This window comes from Convolutriloba macropyga, chromosome 4, assembly GCF_964194025.1.
Source record: "Convolutriloba macropyga chromosome 4, txConMacr16.3, whole genome shotgun sequence".
NCBI classification, from domain to species: Eukaryota; Metazoa; Xenacoelomorpha; order Acoela; family Convolutidae; genus Convolutriloba; species Convolutriloba macropyga.
The window spans coordinates 32937635-32959228 of record NC_134471.1 but is presented as its reverse complement, the minus strand read 5'-3'; the positions used below and the strand labels follow the sequence as shown (position 1 = coordinate 32959228).

Genomic DNA, 21594 nt, shown 5'->3' with positions numbered 1-21594 from the left:
TTTAAAGATGTAAGTCAAAAGAACTAAATCAAAAGAAACTGGATAAAACAATAAGACCAGGTCACTCACATTGTGAATTAGGTTTTCAGAGTTCATTAATAGCCGCCGTTGGCCTCTCAACGGCTATTATTTAGCGCTCTCTTTTTTTAATTGGCTTTAATTTTTTATCACTTTTTTAGTTTTACATAAGTCTCGATTTTCACGTTTCATTTCTAACTTACTTCACACACTGTTTCAACTGAATGGATTTTAAATTCTTTCACGCATTGAATTACACAAGGCAATGAATACGGTGAATGTCATATGTTCAAAATCAAAAGAAACGGAAAAAACCGAAAATGTTCGGTCATTAAGTCATTGAGCACTAGATTATCAAAGTTCATAAGAGTGTTTGCTTGCTGACATTGGTATTAAGCTATTAGCTTTCAGTTTAGAAGCTGAATTAAGAATAGTTTTAGAATCTAACTGAAACTGCACGCCAAATAAGAACACTTTTTGATACTGAAAAGAACAGGAAAAAAAATCGTTCAATTTGTCTCTTCTTTTAGTTTTTTTTCTGTTTCAATCCCGATGTGCTTCAAGCGCGTCAACGGCGGCTCTTTTCCGGCAATCTGCCGGGTTTGTTATAAAAATTACATGCATTTTTTGGCTGTCAGCTCTAAGCTGAAGTTTGAGTTCGGGGTTTACACAAATGCAAGAGAAATTGGTGATATTGTTGAAATTGTTGTTACAAAATGAAAGAGCAAACAGTTTCTCAAATTAAAGATCAGCGGCGAATTCAAGTAACAAGTGGGTCTGATCAGAGCAATTTTCGAATAAATTGTATCCGTAAATAAATGAATAAATTTATTGTAAATAAATTGATGAGTAAACTGTATCCGAATAGTTTTTCGATCCTTAATTTGATGTTGTTAGGGATCCAAGCGACTTGATAAGAAGTTATGCTGATCTTTACCTAAGAGCGTGTCCATTTGTTTTTCGTTTGTACCAATTGTATCATTAAATCACACTTCAAATAGTGTACGGGGTAAAGTAATTAATTAACTTAATTTCTTAGACCACCAGGTGAGAGTGAGGCCTCACGCAAACCCGCCTACGAAGACAACAACAAAAAAGAAAACTCTGGCGACAAGAAATTGAAGGCTGTTGAAGAAGAAGAGACAGTGTATTTGGGCACAAAGAGACGTAAGTCCTGGCTCAGCAAGCTAAGGAGGAAAAAGTAAAAAAAAAACAGGGGACACTTTTAATAAAAATCTATAATATATTAAGATAAATTAACCAAGTAATATAGTTCAACGACAATTGCAAAATTATAATATTGTTGCTAACTGTCTTTCCTTCTTGATATAGAGCTCCTATAAATCTTCGAACATGTACATATGAATGCAATTAGATGTTAAAATTGGAGTGACATTTTGACAATACGTCTAGCGTCTCCATAGCAAAGTCCTTTCCAAAGGCAATTTGGTTCAAACACGGTATTCTCATGGAACAAGCAAAAACTTTATATATTTTTAGTAACCAAGCTGGCTATATATATTTTTAGTAACCATGCTCGGTCATATATGATTTTTTGATTTAATACTAGGACTGTGATGGTTTCAATGAAACATCAAGAAACTTAGAAGTTTTATTAAAGTTTCAAAGAACGAAAGAAGAACTTACCTGACGAACTTTATTGCTGTGTCGATAAGTAATGGCTACAAAACTAAACTCAATTCTAATTTTGTTTTGGCGCTATCATTATCTTATTGACCTATCAATCATATGTCAGAAGTAAATTCTCCCACCAACAGAAACCTGATTCTAACATCCACCGACCTCCAACTAATGAACTCGATTGTACCCAAGCCATATATGATTCTCATGAAATGTTGATGAAAATAGAAAATCACCTCCGGGATTCGGAGTTAAGATCTATTCACATGCCAATCATGTAAAATATTTTTAGCTAATCTAAATTTTCTCTGTATATTTTCGCATAGATAACCACTATAAATACAAGCTAATTTTTGTATATTTTCAGTTCAAAATTTAAATTAAAATCCAAATTATTGAATTCTTTGACCCGTGTTATCGACCACGACAATGGTGTCCAGACCAGCTACAGACAGACAAATTTTGGATCTACAGAATGCAGAATCAGCTACTGCGTGGATTATGTCTTTTGGGGCGAAATGTCGCGCAGAGAAGAAAGAGGACAAGGTCAGCACCGATGGTACTGTACAGGACCTACAGGTAACCAATCTCTTTCTTAGTATGTGCGGGCAAGATGCAATTATTAAACTTAGGAGCTTAATGAGTCCTAGGAATTTGATAGACACTCCGTATAAAGACATCAGATTGGCTATTCAAAATTATATTTCTCCTAAAGAGAGATTAGTAACGGCAGAAAGGGCTAAATTTCTGTCCGTAGTCCAAGGTGTAGGGGAGTCAGACGACGACTTCCTAGCACGTCTTAGAGAAGAAGCACGCTATTGTGACTTCGAAAAATTGAAAACAGCGGCCAACCCCGAAGAGGAGTTGGTAAAAATAAAGTTTATCTCAGGTTTGAGGGACCCTGAAGCAAAAATTAGACTACTAGACGGTATTAAAGCAAAACCAGCAATGTCGGTTACTGAAATGACCGAGAGCTTACAGTTCAGAAGTCAAGCAATGGCTTTTGCAAGTTCTTCATCAGGTAATAAGCCCTTTACGGTGAAAGAAGAAGTTGGGTTCAACTTCAAAAAGACCTTTCGAAAACCAAATGAAAAAATTACGGCTAATAGAAACAGCAACATGTGCACTAGGTGTGGAGGTAAGCCACACTCTAGTAGACCTTGTCCAGCGCTAAGTAAAAAATGCAACACCTGTGAAAAGGTGGGACACTTCTCAAAAATGTGTAGAAGCAAACCCCAACCAAATTCAGGTAAGTACAATAAACAGAATAACTTTTGCGAAGAAGAAAATGTTTCTTCAGAGCAAACATCTCCAGCATCGGAGATGGGAATGTTTTATACTAAAGAACAAATCTTTAGCATGTCTGTGACATAGGAATACATCTCAATAAATAACTGCAAAGTAAAAATGCAGGTAGACACAGGTGCAGATAGCACAGTGATATCATCAAAAATATGGACTGAGCTTGGTAAACCTCAGTTGGATGGTAAGATAAGACATCTTGAAGCTTATGATGGTCATCAATTAACGCTTCTGGGATCACTTATTTGTGACGTTGAGTGGAACGGAAGCAGGCTCACTCAAAAACAACTTGCAGTTGTGCAGTCTGATAAAGAATTTGGACTACTTGGTAGAGACCTTCTACCCAAGCACGGCGTGAACAACATAACAGCCGAGCACCTACCTGCTGTGAAGGGTTTTAAAGCTCATGTGAAGTTGATACCAGGAACATAGCCAAGGTTCTGCAAAGCCAGAAAAATACCTCTACCTCTTCAAGACAAGGTCACAGAGAAGCTGGAACAAATGGTCAGACAAGGCATCCTTGAACCGGTACAGCCAGGAGGAGTCACTAATGCATCTCCAGTGGTGTGGCAGAGAAAGAAGAGTGGAGAACTGAGACTTTGCGTGGACTTGAAAGTGCACATCAATGGAAAGGTCATGGATGAGGACTACCCAATACCAGACATGGAGACGATCTTCCATAACCTACATGGGGCCTCATACTTTGGCAAAATTGACCTCTCAGATGCCTACTATCAAATTGAACTTGACGAAGAAGCAAAAGATATATGCACAATCAACACATCTCAGGGACTGTTCAAGATGTGCCGACTACCTCAGGGATTGAAAAACTCTTCTTCAATCTTCCAGAATTGCATAGAATCAACACTCAAAGGAATCAAAGGTGTTTTGATCTTTCAAGACGATGTATTGGTGTATGGAACTACCAAGGAGCAGTTCGACAAGAGAATGCTTGCAGTCAAGAGTCGACTACGTGAGAAACACTTTACTATTAATGAGAAAAAATCTAACTCAAAACCAGTCGATAGCGTTAGCTTTTTGGGGTACTCCATTTCAAAGGAGGGAATAGCACCAGATCCCAAACATGTTGAAAAAATAAAAATGCAAAAGCACCAACTAACAATAGACAACTCGAATCGTTTGTTGGGCTAGCTAATTTTTACGGAAGAATGATTCCTGATTTTGCAACAAAAATGCTACCCTTAAATAACATGAGAAATAGCGATTTCTTATGGGGCAAAATGCAACAAAAAGCCTTTGAAGACATAAAAATTGAATTATGTGCTAACCCACTAGTACAGCCATATAGTCTACAAAAAGAAGCAACAGTTACTACTGACGCCTCTGAAAAAACTATTGGCGGGGTTCTTTCGCAAGAAGGACATCCAGTCATATATGTATCGAGAAAATTGACTCCAGCGGAGCAAAACTACTCGAACATAGACCGGGAAGCACTGGCAATTGTCTTTGTGGTCACAAGATTGAAGCAATTCCTTCTTGGAAGACAATTCGCCCTACAGACTGACCACAAACCACTCAAATATCTCTTTGCACCAGACGAGGAGATCCCGAAGACAGCATCAGCGAGAATCACAAGATGGGCAATAGCTCTAATGGGCTTCGACTATGAGTTGAAGTACACACCAGGGGAGCAGATACCCCATGCAGATGCTTTGAGCAGAATGGATTTTGACGAAGACGAATCCGACAACGATCGCGTGTGCTTCGCAGTCAATAACATCTACTTCGCTCAGAGTGATTTGGTGACCCAAGCAGAAATCAAAACTGAACTTGGAACAAACAGACTATTCCAGGACATAATGAAACGAATCAAAAGCGGCAATTGGAAACAATGTTCAGATAATGGTCCTGAAATTGTAAGTGGTGACCTTAAACAGTGGTGTGAATCACTGGGAATTAAGAAAATAGAATCACCCGTCTATCATCCAAGAGCTAATGGACTAGCTGAAAGAGCAGTTCAGACAGTGAAGCGGGCACTTCAAGCGTGGAGTCCCAACCTTAATGTGTCATTTGGAGCATTCCTGCAAAGGGCACTGATGACACATCGCAACACTTCAAAGACGAGGAGCAAAACTCCAGTTGAACTCTTGTTGGGACGCAGAGTGAGACTACCAGCAATAGCAGAATTCGACTTGTGCGAACCCATTCTATTCAAGGCCAACGAAAACACAAAGACAGTTCCTGCTACCTTCATCGTCAGGAAGGGCTTGAACACATCTTTCATACAGCCCGAAAACTCAGCACGGACTATTCTAGTGAGCGACAACCAAATTGCGAGACTAGACGAGGACAATGTGAAAACTGAACCAGCAGTGGAGGAGACCATATCTCAATCAGAACTACAACCTCAGAACACAGATGTGGGACCTTCACATCAAGATGAAGCTTCTGCAGCCACATCATCTGCAGGGCACCAACAACCCGAAACCTCAGAGCCTTCACGAACATCAACCAGGAACAGAAAACAACCTGACCAATTGGGAGAACCTATACCCACAAACTTGCTTAAAAAAGGAGGGAGGATGTGATGGTTTCAATGAAACATCAAGAAACTTAAAAGTTTTATTAAAGTTTCAAAGAACGAAAGAAGAACTTACCTGACGAACTTCATTGCTGTGTCGATAAGTAATGGCTACAAAACTAAACTCAATTCTAATTTTGTTTTGGCGCTATCATTATCTTATTGACCTATCAATCATATGTCAGAAGTAAATTCTCCCACCAACAGAAACCTGATTCTAACATCCACCGACCTCCAACTAATGAACTCGATTGTACCCAAGCCATATATGATTCTCATGAAATGTTGATGAAAATAGAAAATCACCTCCGGGATTCGGAGTTAAGATCTATTCACATGCCAATCATGTAAAATATTTTTAGCTAATCTAAATTTTCTCTGTATATTTTTGCATAGATAACCACTATAAATACAAGCTAATTTTTGTATATTTTCAGTTCAAAATTTAATTTAAAATTCAACTTATTGAATTCTTTGACCCGTGTTATCGACCACGACAAGGACCATATATAATTTTTTGACTTCATGCAGGAGTCATATATGTAAACTTTTTTCAAGGATTATATATGAGTTCTTTGGCTTCATAGAAAGATCGAACTACGAAATCGAGTTTGGTCAGGATGAAGTTATAAATGATCTTTCTATGATAACACAAGAACTTCAACCCGGGCTTTGAGATTTCATCAGAAAATCTTGCAATCTCTTTTTTGATCAGTTTTGGTTCCGGATCTCCTAAAAATCTGTCCTATAAAATAATAAACATCCTTGTTACCGATGTGTTAACAAGTTCATTCGCCGAAATAAGCCCAATTTTTGGAAAAAAAACCTGAATTATCACACTCAGCTCACAGAATCCCATAAACCCCAAGAATAGATTTTTCTTCTAATCAAGTGAAATTTTACTTGAGCAGAAGAAAATCTGCTCCTGGGATTCTGCCGGTGTTTTTAAAACATGGTTTTTAAGCTGGAAAAACGACTGACAATTGATAGGTATTACCAACACTTCTCTTCAATTGCTCTTGAAAGAAGGTCATAGCAATTATTGTGAATATGTTGGTCTTTTTTATGCATATTTTATGCTTGACTATTTTTTGCTCTTCTTCTAGAACATTCTTTGACTTCTCAAGTAACCTTTTCACGCTTTCGTTCTTCATTTTTGAGTGATCTCGATTGTTCTCACTCCCAAGTAAATCTTGCTGCTAAAATAAAAAACGATTGCAGCAGAGGAACAATCAGGGTCTGATAGCTGAGTGGGAAGTGCTCCTGGTGAGGGATCGGGAGGCTCATGTTTCGAATCCCGGCGTGGTCAACTGTTTTTGCACCCACAAAGCAAAATTGATCTAGGCGACAGCTCCTGAATTAAATTGCCTCGCCTGTCGTTAAAGAGCAATTCCTCCGACATTAGTTGGATTATGTTTATACATTGAGTTTCAAAAGCAAAGTTACTCTAGCTAAAAACTGTTTTGTTTTATTTTTTCCTTGGTTTTGACAGATGAAAATTTGCTTTGTTGTCTTTATGAATGAACTACAATTTGATAAAAGAATACATCTTTGAGAAATATTTAGAGAAAACTATTCTGTTTGATCCTCACAATAAAACTGATACATCTGAAACCTAACACACAACCTATTGCGTCCGTTTGCTCCTACTTTGTTTGCTTCTGATTAATGGAAAAACCAAACTTTCTTTTAAACTTTTTTTCCAGAATTAGTTCTTCACGCTTTTCAAGCGAAATCACAATTTAAAAAGTGTTTAGGTCAGTAACACCTACAGTTTAGAACGTTGACATGTGTTTTCGAAAACTGGAGTTTTACAGTATTGTAACAGTAGGTAGTTTCTAATTAGGAAAAGCTTTTACAGTTAAAAGTCTAATTTAAAATTTTGAAAGTTGTTCTTCATATAGCAGTCTCTCCTCACTCTTGAAAAAAAGAACAGCACCACCTACCCACCATGCAACCCTCCCACCACTGAACCTACAAATCCCCTCACCTAGATGCCACCTGCATACCCCCAACTAACTATCCTTCCACACTAGTCACGCATATACCAAAAATTGTTGGTGTAAAAATGTTGGTAGGTTTTTCTACAAAATTTCTGAACTTGGCAGGGTCAGTTGGAAGGTGGCATCGCGCAATACCTCGTATTGTTTCCCGTATTGTTTCGGGTTTACTTTTATAAAATGGATTTGCTATTCAATCATGTTTTTCTGATTCAACTGAATGGATTCTAACATCTCTCACTATTTCAAATACGCTTTGTAATGAAAAAGTTCAAGGCCAAAAAAATTTTAAAAAAAAGGAAATGAGATAAAACCAAAAAGACAGCAATAATGTCAGATTGCTTTAGTTTGTCAGAGATAATTAGAGTAACTGCAAGTTGGCTTTAGTATTCAATTTGATAGCCTTTAATTAATTAGCCCAATTAAGTACGTTATGAGAATTTAATTGAAACCGCACATCAAAGTGGAGCACTTTTGATCTAGAAAAAATTTCTTCCAGTGTTCATCTATTCTTTTTCAATTTCTATTTTGATCCCGATGTGCTTCAAGGGGGTCTACGGTGGCTATTTTCCAGCAATTTGCTGGCCATGTTTGAAATTTCAGCCGAACGTTTGAATTTTCTTTCTTTTCTTTCAATTTTTTAGGTATAGCAAAAACTGAACAAAAAATTTTTTTTCTACTAGACTCAAGATTCATATTGTTGATTGCTCTGAACGAAGTAGCAATTATATTGGTCATGTTGTCTTTTTTAATGCGATTTTTTGCATTTTTTGCTTGACCGATTTTTCGTCTGACCCATTTGACTTTTAATCCTTAAAACTGCGATAAACTGGTAGCGCCCCCCGGGCATTAGGTTTCATTAGAGGCGCTTAGCCACACTAAGTAGCCCATCAAGTGCTTAGTGTGCTGAAGCTACCGGGAAGCCCCCCACTATTACCCCCACCCCCCACCGCGCTGTTGCCCTCCATCCGATTGTTGCCAACCCAATCAGCACCCCGGTGTCCCACCCTATGACGCAAGTTTAAACTAATTTTCACAAAATTTTCAAGCCTTATGAAAATGTTGGTCATTTTTGAGTTCTAACAGCCCTAGATGTCAAGGAAACCACTCTAGGGCGGAATTTTTCAAAGTTTTTGAAAATTTTTGTCATTTTGTAAGTTTTATCCAGCCTCAAGAGCCAAGGAGCCTCCTCTAGGGTTTGATAATAGGTTACTGTATAGTTTCTAGACGTAATGGATTTTTTTTTTCGAGTTTTTAGCATCATGAAATTTAGCGTTTTTTGTGAGAAGAATTGATTTTTTAAAATTTTTTGACATTTTTTGTCATTACTCAAGAGTTTTTAGCCCCTGGATTCAGAAAATCTCCTTAAGGGTTTGATAATAGGTTGCTGCATATTTTCTAATGAGAATGGAATGGTTTTCAACGTTTTAACATCACGAATTTTAGCAGTTGTTTCATAAACTTGATTTTTTTTCAAATTTTTTCAAAACTTATTGTCATTATCGAAGTTTTTCCATCCCCAGGAAGCAGGAAACCTCCTATAGACTTTGATAATACGTTACTGAAAAATTTCTATTGGTCATAGAATAGTTTTCAACTTTTTGATATCAAAAATTGTATCGATACTTTGTTTTATAAAACTTGCAATTTTTTTCAAGTTTTATGAAACTTTTTTGTCATTTTATAGGTTTATATAGCCCCAAGGAACCTCCTCTAGGGTTTGATAATAAGTTTTTGTATAGTTTCTAGATGAATGAAGTGTTTTTTAAGATTTCAATATCACGAATTCAAGCATTTCTTTAAAAATCTTATGCAAGTTTTTTGAAATTTTTTTCATTTTTTAAAACTTTTTTGTGCACAAGGGACCTACTTCGAGGTTTGATAGTCAGCTGTTGCTTAGTTTCCAGAGTTAATGGAGTGGTTATCATTATGTTATTGACTTGAATTTTAGCAATTTTTTGATAAAGTTTAGTTTAAAATTTTTTGAAAAATTAGCAAGGTCCCAGCGTATGGATATTTATGGGCATGAAATAGGGATACTAGATAGACTCTTCAAGATAATGAAATGGTGTGCTGAAGATATTCAAATCACGAATTTGGCAAGATTTTGTTAAATTTTTCTATTGTTTTTTAGAATTTTTGAATATTTTTGTCCTTTTCTGAGTTTAACAATCTTTACAGACCAACAAAGCTTTTTAAGTCTTGCAGTTGGGTTATGTCACAAAAATTCAGAGACAAAAAAATGTTTTTGAACATTTTCTTCACTGCGAAATGTGAGAATTTTTCTTATGAACTTTGCATTTTCAGTTTTTTCTTTATGATTTTGTTACTAACAAGGCTAGAATACTTGAAGTTGAATTTTCGAATCTCATCATGGGAAAAACTCCTAGTTCTCTCTCTCTCTCTGTGTGTGTTGGTTAGCGTTCCCTTACTTATATTTCTCCTTCTCGTTTTATCTCTCTCGCTCTCTCTCTCTCTCTCTCCCTAGTTCTTTTGTTGATGCCGCACTTCATATATTACCCTAAACTCACGCCCCTTCAATCAAGGTAAAGCTAACCTCACTAAACAGTGGCTAATTACAGACGAAGCCAAGCGCTCGCTGGTTGTTTGGGATCAATTCGCCCGACGTTAGTCGGTTATGTTTAGTTTTCAGCCCAAAATAATGCAATTTTTTTAAGGTTTTTCGTCATTTTTCTAATATTTTGGTGGACCAGTCTAAAATACAGGCTGGATTAAGTTTATAAAGGTAGTTTTCAATACATAAACTCTTTTTTTGACCAACTTAAGAGCTATATGGTAAGGTAATCCACACAAAACACGCAAATTTATACTAATTTATACATTTTTTCAAGCTTTATGAAGATTTTATTCATTTCGTAAGTTTTTTCATTCCTATGCGTCAAGGAACTCCTTCTAGAGTTTGATGAAAGATTATTGCAAAAACTCTTTTGGTAGTGGAATGGTTTCAACGTTTCAACGTCACGAGCTTCAGCACTTTTTGACAAAAATTGCGATTTTTTTTCAGGGTTTTTTTTAACATTTATTGTCATTATTCAGGTTTTCCAGAGTCATGTGCCCTACACCGTTCTTAAGGGTTGGATAATAAGCTCCTGGAAAATTTTTTTTGGCCATGGAAAAATTTTCAACTTTTTAATATCACAATTTTTAGCATTTTTTTTGTTTCATAAACCTTGTTCTTTTTTAAAGAAATTTTGACATTTTTAAGTTTGTCCAGCCTCATGAGCTACGGAACCTCCTCCTCTAGGATTTGATAATAGGATCCTGCATGTTGTCTAGTTGTAATGGAATATTTACCAAGATTGTATTATCACGAAATTATGCAATATTTTAAAAAACCTTTGCAAGTTTTTTTCAAGCTCATTGTTTTTTTTCCAACGCCAGGTGCCCAATGACCTCCTCTAAGTTCTGATAAGGGGTTGATGCATAGTTTCTAGAGTTAATCAAATGGTTATAATTTTTTTAAAGACTCGAGTTTTAGCATTTTTCGATAGAAATTGAAACTTTTTTCAAACTCTCGGAAAGTTATCATGTTCCAAATTTATGGATCGTTATGAGCCATTGAAACTATTTGAGGACTGAAATAGGAACACTGAATAGTCTCTTGAGACAATGCATTTGTTCTGAATATATTAATCTCACGAAATTTAGCAAGAGTTTGTTAACATTTTGCAATTGTTTTCAAGATTTTTGATTTTTTTTTGTCCTTTTATGAGTTTAACACTCTTTTCCGTGCAACGGAACTTCAGGTAGGCTACATGAAAGAACTTCCGAGAACGTTTTGAAGATTTTTCCCAGTGCAAAATGTGATATATTTTTTCATTTTCGCACTTTCAGTTTTTATACTTAAAGTGGCAGAGTCGAAACTCATCATGGAAAAAATTCCTAGTTCTCTCTCTCCCTCTATCGGTTAGGGTTTCTTTCCTTCGCATTCTTGTTCACGTTTTATCTCGTTTGCTCTATCCCTCTCTCGGTCTTTCCATAGTTCTTTTGTTGATGCCGCACTTCAGCTGCTGTTATGTGGCGTGTTGTCATCATCTATTACCCTCACTTCAATCCCATTCAATAACACTAAAGCTAGTCTCGCTAAACCGTGGCTAGCTACTGACGAAGCCAACCACTCGACGGTTGATTGAGAGCAATTTGCCCGACGCTAGTTGTTCTTTGTCAACATATAATTTTAAATTTTTTTGAATCTCAGCTTTTCTACGAAATACTTTACAAAATTGTCGAAAAATCCCAAAAAATTAAAAAAAATAGAGAATTTTTGATGCAAAAATATTTTATTTTTTCCTGTCAGAGATTTTTTTGACAGAATTTCCCGACGCAATATAGTTTAGGGGTTAACTTATTTCGGTCTTGTGACAGGAAAAGTTCAACTTTTTTAAACAAAATACTAATGTAATCTTTTTTGTGAGTAACAGTACAGACTCAGCGAATCTTATGCAATTAGATAAATTGAGCTTGTATTTTTCTGTTGCAAAAACAAGCACTGAAAAAACTATTATCTACCAGATGACTTATAGAGCTTATCTCACTCCAGATTACTCGCTGAAGTGGCTGCCTCCAATTCTGAAAGCCGAAACTCACTTCAATTCAAAACAAATAGCAAAATGTCGAATACTATAAGAAGTGCATTATATTTTGCGTTGTCTTTAAAACCCTTACTTCTTGTGTAATAAAAGGTAGCTGAAGCTGAAAAAAACTCATGCCTTATAGTCTAGAATATATGAGATTCAGTTATAAGTGTTTTACAATGATTTTTTTTGTATAGGCAAATTTTTTCAAAATCTTTCTAACCAGTTTTGTTATTGAGGAGGTACATACAAAAAAAATAAATTATGCTTATTTCAAGTATTCAAGTTATGCGTTATTACAGTTCGTCTGAATTTGAATGAATGAAAATCTGGAGACAAGCGCACGAAAGTCTTAAAATGAAATCCGGTAAAGTCACGAAAGTCTGATGAACGCCCGAGAGTCTGATTATGAATGCACGGAATCCTGGTGAACGCACGAAAGGAGAGTCTGAATGTGAACTCACAAAAATCACATGAACGCACGAAAGTCTGAACTTGAGCGCATGAAAATCTGGCAAATGCACGAAAATTTGGTCAGAAGATTTTTTCCGTCTGGAACGGTCCGGACATAGAAACTTTCCATCTGAGACGATCAGGACATACATAGGTACACATCAGCATCCCAGACGGAACTCTTTTAATAAAGCAGCAGTGGATCTTCCTAAACGCGTTTCAAATCGTTTCAAACTCTGTGAAATTCTAGTTATTAGTCATAAAAGTCTGGCAAGAGTGAATTCAGAAGTCATAATCAGTTTCTTTTCAAAAAATTTTGAGAATAGTTCTGGACTTTTTTAACGTCTTTCCTACCTATTTTGGTAGCACAATAACAAACGTCTGAACATGAACGCACAAAAATCTGGTGGACGCGCGAATGTCTGAACCTGGAAGCAAAAAAATGGTGAACGCACAATATTTTGAACATGAAAGCAATTAATTCTATGGAACGCACTAGGGTATGGGCATAAAAATACAAAAATCTGATGAACGCACAAGCATAAGTTCTTTCCGTTTGGAATGGTCTGGACATAGACACATTCCATCCGAGACGGTCAGGACATACCTGCGTACAAATCAGCGCCTTGGGATGTTTTTTTAGCTAATTTTGCTGATTTTTAGAACAACATATTAACCTTTTGATTTCTCACCTATTGCTTTTTCTGCTTTAATTGAGATTAAAAACCAAGCCGATAATTAGAGGAGTGCTGAGAGTGAAAGTTGTTACAGTTTCGTAGAATAAAAAAAATCCTTTAGATTAGAAATATAGAGAAAATTTTAAAAAAGGAAATTTTGAACTATTTTTCTTAATTTTTGTTGTTCTTTGTCAATTTCAGCAACGACACTTTTGCTAGCTTACTATGACTTTCCAATTGTTTTGTGAACGCTTCTTCACTTTTATTTCCTGAGCGAACACATCCTTGTCTTTATGTGTTCTTTTAAAAATAAAAAAAGGTTCGTTGATATTCTCTAGTTTTTTTAAGTTGTTTTTAGGAGCTACTCTTTTCAGGAAATGAAGTTAATTATTTTGACTTCAATGATTTTACGGATGGCTTAAGTAGGCACTAGCTATTGATGTCGTATTCTTTTTTTGGGTGAGACGGCTCCTTGACTCTTTTCCAGAAATCTTCCGTTTATGTTTTTTTAAGATCTGCACACACAGTTTTATGATCTTTAAATTGATGAAATTAAAGTGATGGATTTAGCTACTTTGAAGCAGGAGGTGGACAGAAACAACGAGTGGTTTGCAGTTTTAATTTAGAGGGATAAAAAGTTTTTAAGCAAAATTTCGTTTTCTCAGTCCTATTTTTTGCTCAAAGGCGGCAACTTAACTGTGATTTTAACTTATACAAAGAAATTTGATCACCGAATTTTTCAAAATGTTTTTCTAACTACATTCATATTTCATTCTTGGTCCAGTTTTGTTGTTTAAACAATGAAAAATCTTTGAAATGTTTCAAGGCATATCCGGCTATGTTTTTTAATAGCCGCACAGCGATAACTGGGCTACTGTTGTCCTTCTCTTGGTTTTTACAATTCAAAGAAATTGAATTGTATTGGGCGACTCTGTTTTTTTAAGATCAGTTCGCACATTTTCAATAACTTTGATCTTTGAAAACGGGATAAACAGGTAAAGCCCAGCGGGCATTAAGTTTCTTTAGAGGCCCAAAGTGGGCTTTAGTAGTCCTCCAAGTGCTTAGAGTGGTACAGCTAATGGCATTGCATTAATTTAAGGTTAAAAGGTCATTTTTAGGTGTTTTTGGGCTCAAAATGGTGCAATTTTTAATGTTTTTTGTGATTTTTCGAGTTTTTTGTTTTAATAGTCTGAGGTTGAAGTTTTTAAAAGCTGACGAAGGTCTTTTGCGAGGGAAAATCACTTGTTATGACCGTTTTATGAGCTATTTTTTGGTACTACAAACACAAACACGCGAAATAATACTGATTTTTGCAATTTTTTCAAGTTTTTGTAAATTTTTGTCATTTTTTAAAGTTTTTCCTGCCACAGGGGCCAGGGAATCTCCTCTAAGGTTTATTAATAGGGCACTGCAAATTTTCATAGATATTCTAGATGTAAAGGAATGGTTTTCAAGGTTTTACTGTCTCGAAATTCAGCTTTTTTTGATAAAATCTGTAATTTTTTTTAAGTTTTCTAAAATTTTTCTCATTTTTTGATATTTGCCCCTTTCATGTGCTAGAAAACCCATTCCGCAGACTGATAAAAGTCACTGCATGGTTTTTAGTGTCAATGGAATTGTTTTCAACTATTTAAAATTTCGAATTTTGGAATTTTTTTGATAAAATTTGCAATTTTTTTTAAGTTTTCCTAAATTTTTTGTCAATTTTTAATATTTGTCCATTCTTAGGTGCCAGAAAACCTATTCCACGGTCTGATTGGTCTGACAAAAAATTGCTGTATGGTTGTTAGTGTCAATGGAAATGTTTTTCAACAATTTAGCAATTCGAATTTTAGAAATTTTTTGATAAAACTTTCCTTTTTGATTTTTTTGAGCATTTGTATTTAATTATTTTTTGCCTCAGTTGCCAGGTAACCTCATAGGGAGTTTGATAGTATATTATAAATTTGTTGCTAGGCAGTAAGGGAAAGATTTTCAACATTTCAATAGAATAAAAATGAATTTCTATGTTTTGAAATTTTAATTTTCTAAAACTTATTGCACATCGATCTTTGAGATATTGATTTTTTAAGGCCTGGTTTTGGGTTACTGGGTAGGTTTTAGAGACACACAAATGATTGGGAAGAGTTTTTTGTATCACGATTTTCAGCAACATTTCATTAACAATTGTAATTGAGTTTTTAAATGTTTCTGTCATTTTCTCAGTTAATCGATCTTCAAGTGCCAGTGATTTTTTCAGGTCTTGCAGATTTCTTAAACCCTGGACCGATTTAAGATCCAAAAATGGTTTTGGATATTTTTTTTATTTAGGTATATTCAAAGGGATCAAATTTTGCTTTCGGGGTAAAAGCTTCAGAGTTCTAGCAATGAGTATATTTTTATTTAGTTTGTTTGATTGTTTTAACTTCTCATTTTTTTGATAATTATGTTTGTGCTTGGCTGGCATTGTTTAATTGACCTGCTGGTCAAGTAAAGTAGTTCTAAGTGTTTCATTCAATTCTTTGAATTGTAATTCAGGGCTTGTCCTGTGTTTTTTATTTCTTCGTCGCGATTTTTGTTACGACCACATGATGTCACAACCACTTCAAACCCGCTTTTTGTTCCTTCGTTCATGCAATTTCAACTGAAGTGCGTTTTTGACACAATTTGTTTAATAGCCGCACAGCGATAGTTGGGGCTATTATTGGCCTTCTCTTGGTTTTTTTTTATTTCGTCGTCATGATTTTTGTTACGACCATATGACGTCACAGCCAATTTTTGTTCATTCGTTCATGCAATTTCAACTGAATTCCATGCGTGACGTCGTTTTTGGTTTTTAGTGGAGCGAGTTTTTCTTCATTCGCGTGATTAAATTTTTAGTTACACTTGACTTACCTCACTCTCAAAAATGATTTCCTCACTTTGAAGTTGACTTTTATTTACCTTAATTCAAAGAGATAAGGTCAAATGGTTGTGTGTCACTCTAAATGAAGGTTATTTGAGATCAGCTATTAGAAGCAGCAATAACATTTACAGATTTTTTGATCAAAATATAACAGATCAGCCTTCAATGAAAAGACAAATTTTTTTTGGTCGGTCTGGTTTACTGTTTTTTTTTGAGACTGCTGATCTACGAATCTATTGCGGCTATTTTCTGGCAATCTGCTAGCTATGTTGCTTCTAGCGGAGTGAGATTTTTGTTTACTCGCGTGATCAAATTTTTGGTCACAGTTGACTTACCTCACTCTCAAAAATGACTTCCTCAATTTGAAATTGACTTTTATTTACTCTAACTCAAAGTAATAAGGTCAATTGGGTGTGTGTCACTCTTAATGAAGATTACTTGAGAGCAGCTAATAGAGGAAGCAAAAACATACAGAACTTTAATCAAAATATAACATAGCAGCCTTCAATGAAAAGACGAATTTTTTTGGGTCCTTCTTTTTTGTTTTTTTTTAGACGCGGATCTACGAAGCTGTTGCGGCTGTTTTCTGGCAATCTGACAGCTATTTTTTTTAATTCGCCGTCAAAATTTTTGTTAGAACCATATGACGTCACATTTTCTTCAAATCTGATTTTTGTTCGTTCGTTCATGCAATTTCAACTGAACTGCATGCGTGACGCAATCTTTCTCACATCTTAGAGGAGGAAGTTTTTGTTCATTGGCCTGGTTAAGCTTTTGTATAAACTTGTCTTACTCACTCTGAGGTAAACTTTTCCTTATTTTATTTCAAAGAAATATGTCCAAGTGAGTGTGTTACACTCTAGTTGAAAATAAATAAAAATGTAGCTTCTCAGTATTTAATAAAAAGAAATTTCTTTTAAAGTCTGCTTCTTTTACTCTAGATTTGAGACTCCAGATCTACGGAGCTATTGCGGTCATTATTTGGAAATCTGCCAGCTATGAGTTCTTTCCTACTTTGGTCCTTTTTTGTCCTACTTTGGCCTTCTCTAGATCCATTGTATGAAAAACTTTGAATCTTCTTCTCTTGGTCACAACTTAGCATGTCAAAGTACAAGTGTTGGCTATCCCGGGCCGAGGTTTCACCCTTAATCCACCCCTAATTAACTGGGATTAGAGTATAATGCAAATTCAACTCCCATTTATCGGGGAAAAGAGCGTGAGAGTGCAATTTTAAAAAAATACACTGTATTTACTCTCTTTTCTCCACTCGTTTTACACTTTTTGCACAGATTGTAATTTAGTGTGGACTGATAAAAAATTACACTCTTATAGATTTACCATTATAAACAAAATGAAACGTTAAATTGCTGCAGGAGTTGGCGCAATGGTTAATGAAATAAGCGAAAGTAGCATGTTGCACATAGGGAAGGTCGGGGGATCGATTCCCACCACCTCTTTCTACCTTTATTTTTTAAAATTACACTTTTGTAGTTACTCTCTTCCACCGTTAATTAAGCGGAGAAATAGGGCTTTAATTTTTTTGCACTCTTTACACTCTTTTGCCCGTTATTTTTGGGGAAAATCCTCGGCCCGGGTAAGAAAAGACAGTCTAAAAATACTTGGCCAACATTTTATTACGACTTTTGATGAGTGCGCGCTCGACTGGCAAGTATAAAAAAGGGCATGATCATAATTATCAACCATGGTATACCGCTGACATATTCATGAAGTAATGAACGGATTTGTTTACAGCTGAGTCTCGACGTCCGTCGCAATTTTCAATCGACGATGATCAGGACCCCAGAAAGGCATCGGATATATTTGTGCCGTCAACTGCAACATCCCAAGTGCCCTCTGGAGCAGAAAATGAGCAAGTAAGATATTGTTCACATCAATATCATACAATAAAGTTAACAAATTATAGTTAATACAATTTCACGGTAATTGTTTCTAACCCACTTAGTAAGGCGAGTAACAGTGCGGTCAACTGGTTTTTTTTTGTTGTACTATGACAATTCTGGCCGATAGATTTTTCGGCGTAGAAAGAAATAAGAAATGAGTGATTGGTGTTTTTAGAAAATCCACAGAGAGTAGAATATCTAACAAAAAAAAAGATTTTTTGAATTTCCGAGCAGTTATCGAGGTTTAAATTTTTTGTGAACCTTCGGCTGATTTCCTAGCCAAATCGATAGCTGGGACTATTCTTGGCTTGCTCTCGGTTTTTCACAGTCCAACAATTGGATTGTATTGGTGCTCTGTCTTTCCTTTGTAAGATGTTTTCACACAATTTTCCATGACATTGATCGTTCAGAACGGGATAAATAGGTAGCGCTCAGTGGGCATTAAGCCTCATAGGAGAACCAGAGCTGGCTATAGTAATACCTCAAGCCCCCTTAGAGTTCTGCAATTGTTGGGAAGGCTTCAATTCAGTGTTAAAATGTAAATTTCAGGAGTTTTTGAGACAAAATGGTACAATCATTCACGATTAAATATATCCTGATGAGCATGTTCTTGAGTGACAAGTGTGAAAGGACTTGTTAATAGCCGCAAAGCGATAGTTGGTGCCATTTTTGGCCTTCTCTTGATTTTTTACAATTCAAAGAAACTGAATTTTATTGGATGCGGTCTTTTTTAAGATATGTTCACATATTTTCATGATTTTTGAAGTCCAAGTGAATTGATTATTGTGGTCACGTCGAAACAGGAAGTGTGGTGAAAAGGCGAGTGGCTTTGAGGCGTGAATTTTTGGTGGCTCTAATTTGAAAGTGGATTGAGAGTGGCTTGTTTGTAGTTCTTGTTCACATGTGGCTTTTTGACTTGGATTTTTACTATTTATTCAATTTTTGATCTGAAATTCTTTCTAAATGGTTTTCCCAACCCATTCAGAGCTCATTCTCTGTTAATCTTTTTGTTTATCGTCGTCAAGATTTTTGGTAGGACCATGTTTGTTCATTTGTTCTGGCAATTTCAACTGAATTGCGTGCGTGACGTCATTTTAACGACTCTAAGAGGGGTATTGTTGGGGCACCTTTTTGGATCGCTAACTCTGTTGATGTGTTTTGCAACAGAAAGTGAAATGCCTGAAAACAAAGGTTTTATGTCAAACTGCTGAAGAACTGCGAGAAGAGACAATGTTTTTCGGTTCATGTTGCTTCTAAATCGAAATATAACATCATCATTTAATAAAAAGTAATATTTTTTTCGGTCGGTTTCTCTTACTATTTGTTTGAGACTACAGATTCACAAAGCTGTTGCTCATTTTTTTCTGGCAGCCTGCCAGCTACGCTACTTCTAAATATATTTTTATGTATGTATGTATGCTTTGAACTGTGATTTAAAAACATTTTTGTGTATTTAAAAAAAACAGCGGTTTCAAGGCTCGAAATCAAGAAGCAGGAGTGTTAAGTACAGCAAAAAGCATTCTGGAGATTTTAACAAAGTTGTTTTTTCATCTTGTTTTTTATTTGCAAAGATAAAATTTGCCCAGAAAAAAAAATCTCATTTTAGTTCTGCGTACTGTTGTTGTCATTCTGTTTACAACATTGTGATAACTAATTATTGTTAATACAAAACTCAAGGTAATTGTTACGAACCCACTTAGTAAAGCGAATAACTGGAATAACTATATGGTCCAAATTCAACTGTTTTTTTTTGTTATGTTAATTCCGGTCGATCAATATAATTTGCCTATAAAAAAGAAAAAAGTGGTGTCGTTAGAAAGCCCACAGGGCATAGAATATCAAATAAATTTTTTATGAAAATCCGAGCAGTGCCGAGTTATTTGACCGTTCTTTTGATTTCCTCTGATAGGTTTTCCATTTTCAATAACCGCAGAGCAATAGCCAGAAATATTATTAGGATTCTCTTAGTGTTTACAATCGGACAATTGGATTCTACTGAGGTTCCGTTTGTTTTTTTTGTATGATGTTTTTACTTATTTTTACATAATTTTTATCATTCAAAACGGATTAATTAGGTAACGTTCAGTAGACATTGAGTTTCGGTAGATGATGAGAGCTTGCTGTAGTTGTATTTCAAGAGCTTAAATGACTTGGAGGGCCCGAATATAGGGCCAAAGTGTTGTTTTTAGCAGTTTTTGAGCCAGAAAAGGTGCAATTATTCATGACTAGCACTTGTATTTCTTCGTTAGCATGCTCTCGACTGACAAGTGTAAAAGCACTTGGTAGAAGACTGCTTGATAGGTGATTAGGTTAAGGCAACAACTGGGGCTTTATTGGACTTCTCTAGATTTTTTTACAAATCAAAGAATTTGAATTGTGTTGGCATGCTGTCTTTTTTTAAAGAAATGTTCACACGTTCTCATGATTTTCGAAGTCCAATTGAATTGATTTTTTTGATCAAGCCAACACAAGGAGTTGAGCGAAAACACGAGTGGTTTTGATGCGTGAAATTTTGGGGGCTCTAATTTGAAAGTGGATTGAGAAAAAGTGTTTGAACAAAATTTCGCTTTTTCGCTAGTGGTTTTTGTTCACATGTGGCATTTTGACATTGAGTTTTACTTTTTTCAAATTTTATGATCTGGTTATTTTTTAAATGGTTTCATCCAGACCCATTCAGAGTTCTGTCTTGGTCATGTTTTTTTGTTTGGTCAATGAAAATTCTTTGAATTGCGTCAGGCCTCTCAATGGCTATTATTCAGGGATTCTTCTTTTTTTTGTTAATTGCTTTACCTTGATCCTGTTTTTGGTTATACATAAGCCACAATTTTCACGCTTGACTTCTGAATTACCTCACTCGTTGTTTCAACTGAATGGATTTTCAATTCATTCCCGCATTGAATTACGAAATGTGTAGAATAATGTCAAAGACAAAAGAGCAAAATTAAGAGAAACGGTTAAAACTGATAAAGTCGGGTGATTATGTCATTGAGCTTTTGGTTATCACCTAACCTTCGGACTGAAAGCGCACTGAAAGCGCACGCCAAATTAGAACACTTTTTGACACTAAAAATCGCTAAAATGTTTCGGCCAATTTTGATGTGCAGTAAAAAAACTTCTTTCGCTATAATGATATAAGCTATATTTTTGTGATAGGTGGAATCTTCTGCTAATTTAATCTCTAAATTTCCGAGGTTTGGGTGTTGGCTAATGAACAGACAGTGCTCAACTCAAATTGGGTATGAAAAGACTATGCTAAACCCAAACTGACTATAAATAGACTTTGGCTCGACTTATTGTCAACTCGAGTCAATTATTTTCTTCGGGGTTTTAGCTTAACCCACAATTTTGCTTCCGGAAGTTAAGTCGGCACAAATTTTACGCTCGACTCTAAATCGACCCTGAAAACAATTATACCTCGTTTAATGTGCGTAAACAAGTATAACTCGTTAAAACAAGTATAATTTGCTAGACTTGAGTTAACCACGCTGGGAGTTAGCTCTACTCAAACATTCTGCTCGACTTTTTTTCGACTCCAAATAATGAATCATCAAAATTGGGTCTAGTTTCTGTCAAACAATCAG

General features: G+C 35.6%; 1 protein-coding gene across 1 annotated transcript in view; it reads left to right on the top strand.

Annotated features, from left to right (window-relative positions):
• The window catches only part of LOC142338055 (uncharacterized), a 194537-nt gene that overhangs the window by 61084 nt on the left and 111859 nt on the right, over positions 1-21594 (top strand). Inside the window, exons 9-10 of the mRNA XM_075387687.1 lie at positions 1058-1185; positions 17865-17986. Of these exons, the coding sequence (XP_075243802.1) occupies positions 1058-1185; positions 17865-17986 (250 nt within the window). The remainder of the gene's footprint in view (positions 1-1057; positions 1186-17864; positions 17987-21594) is intronic.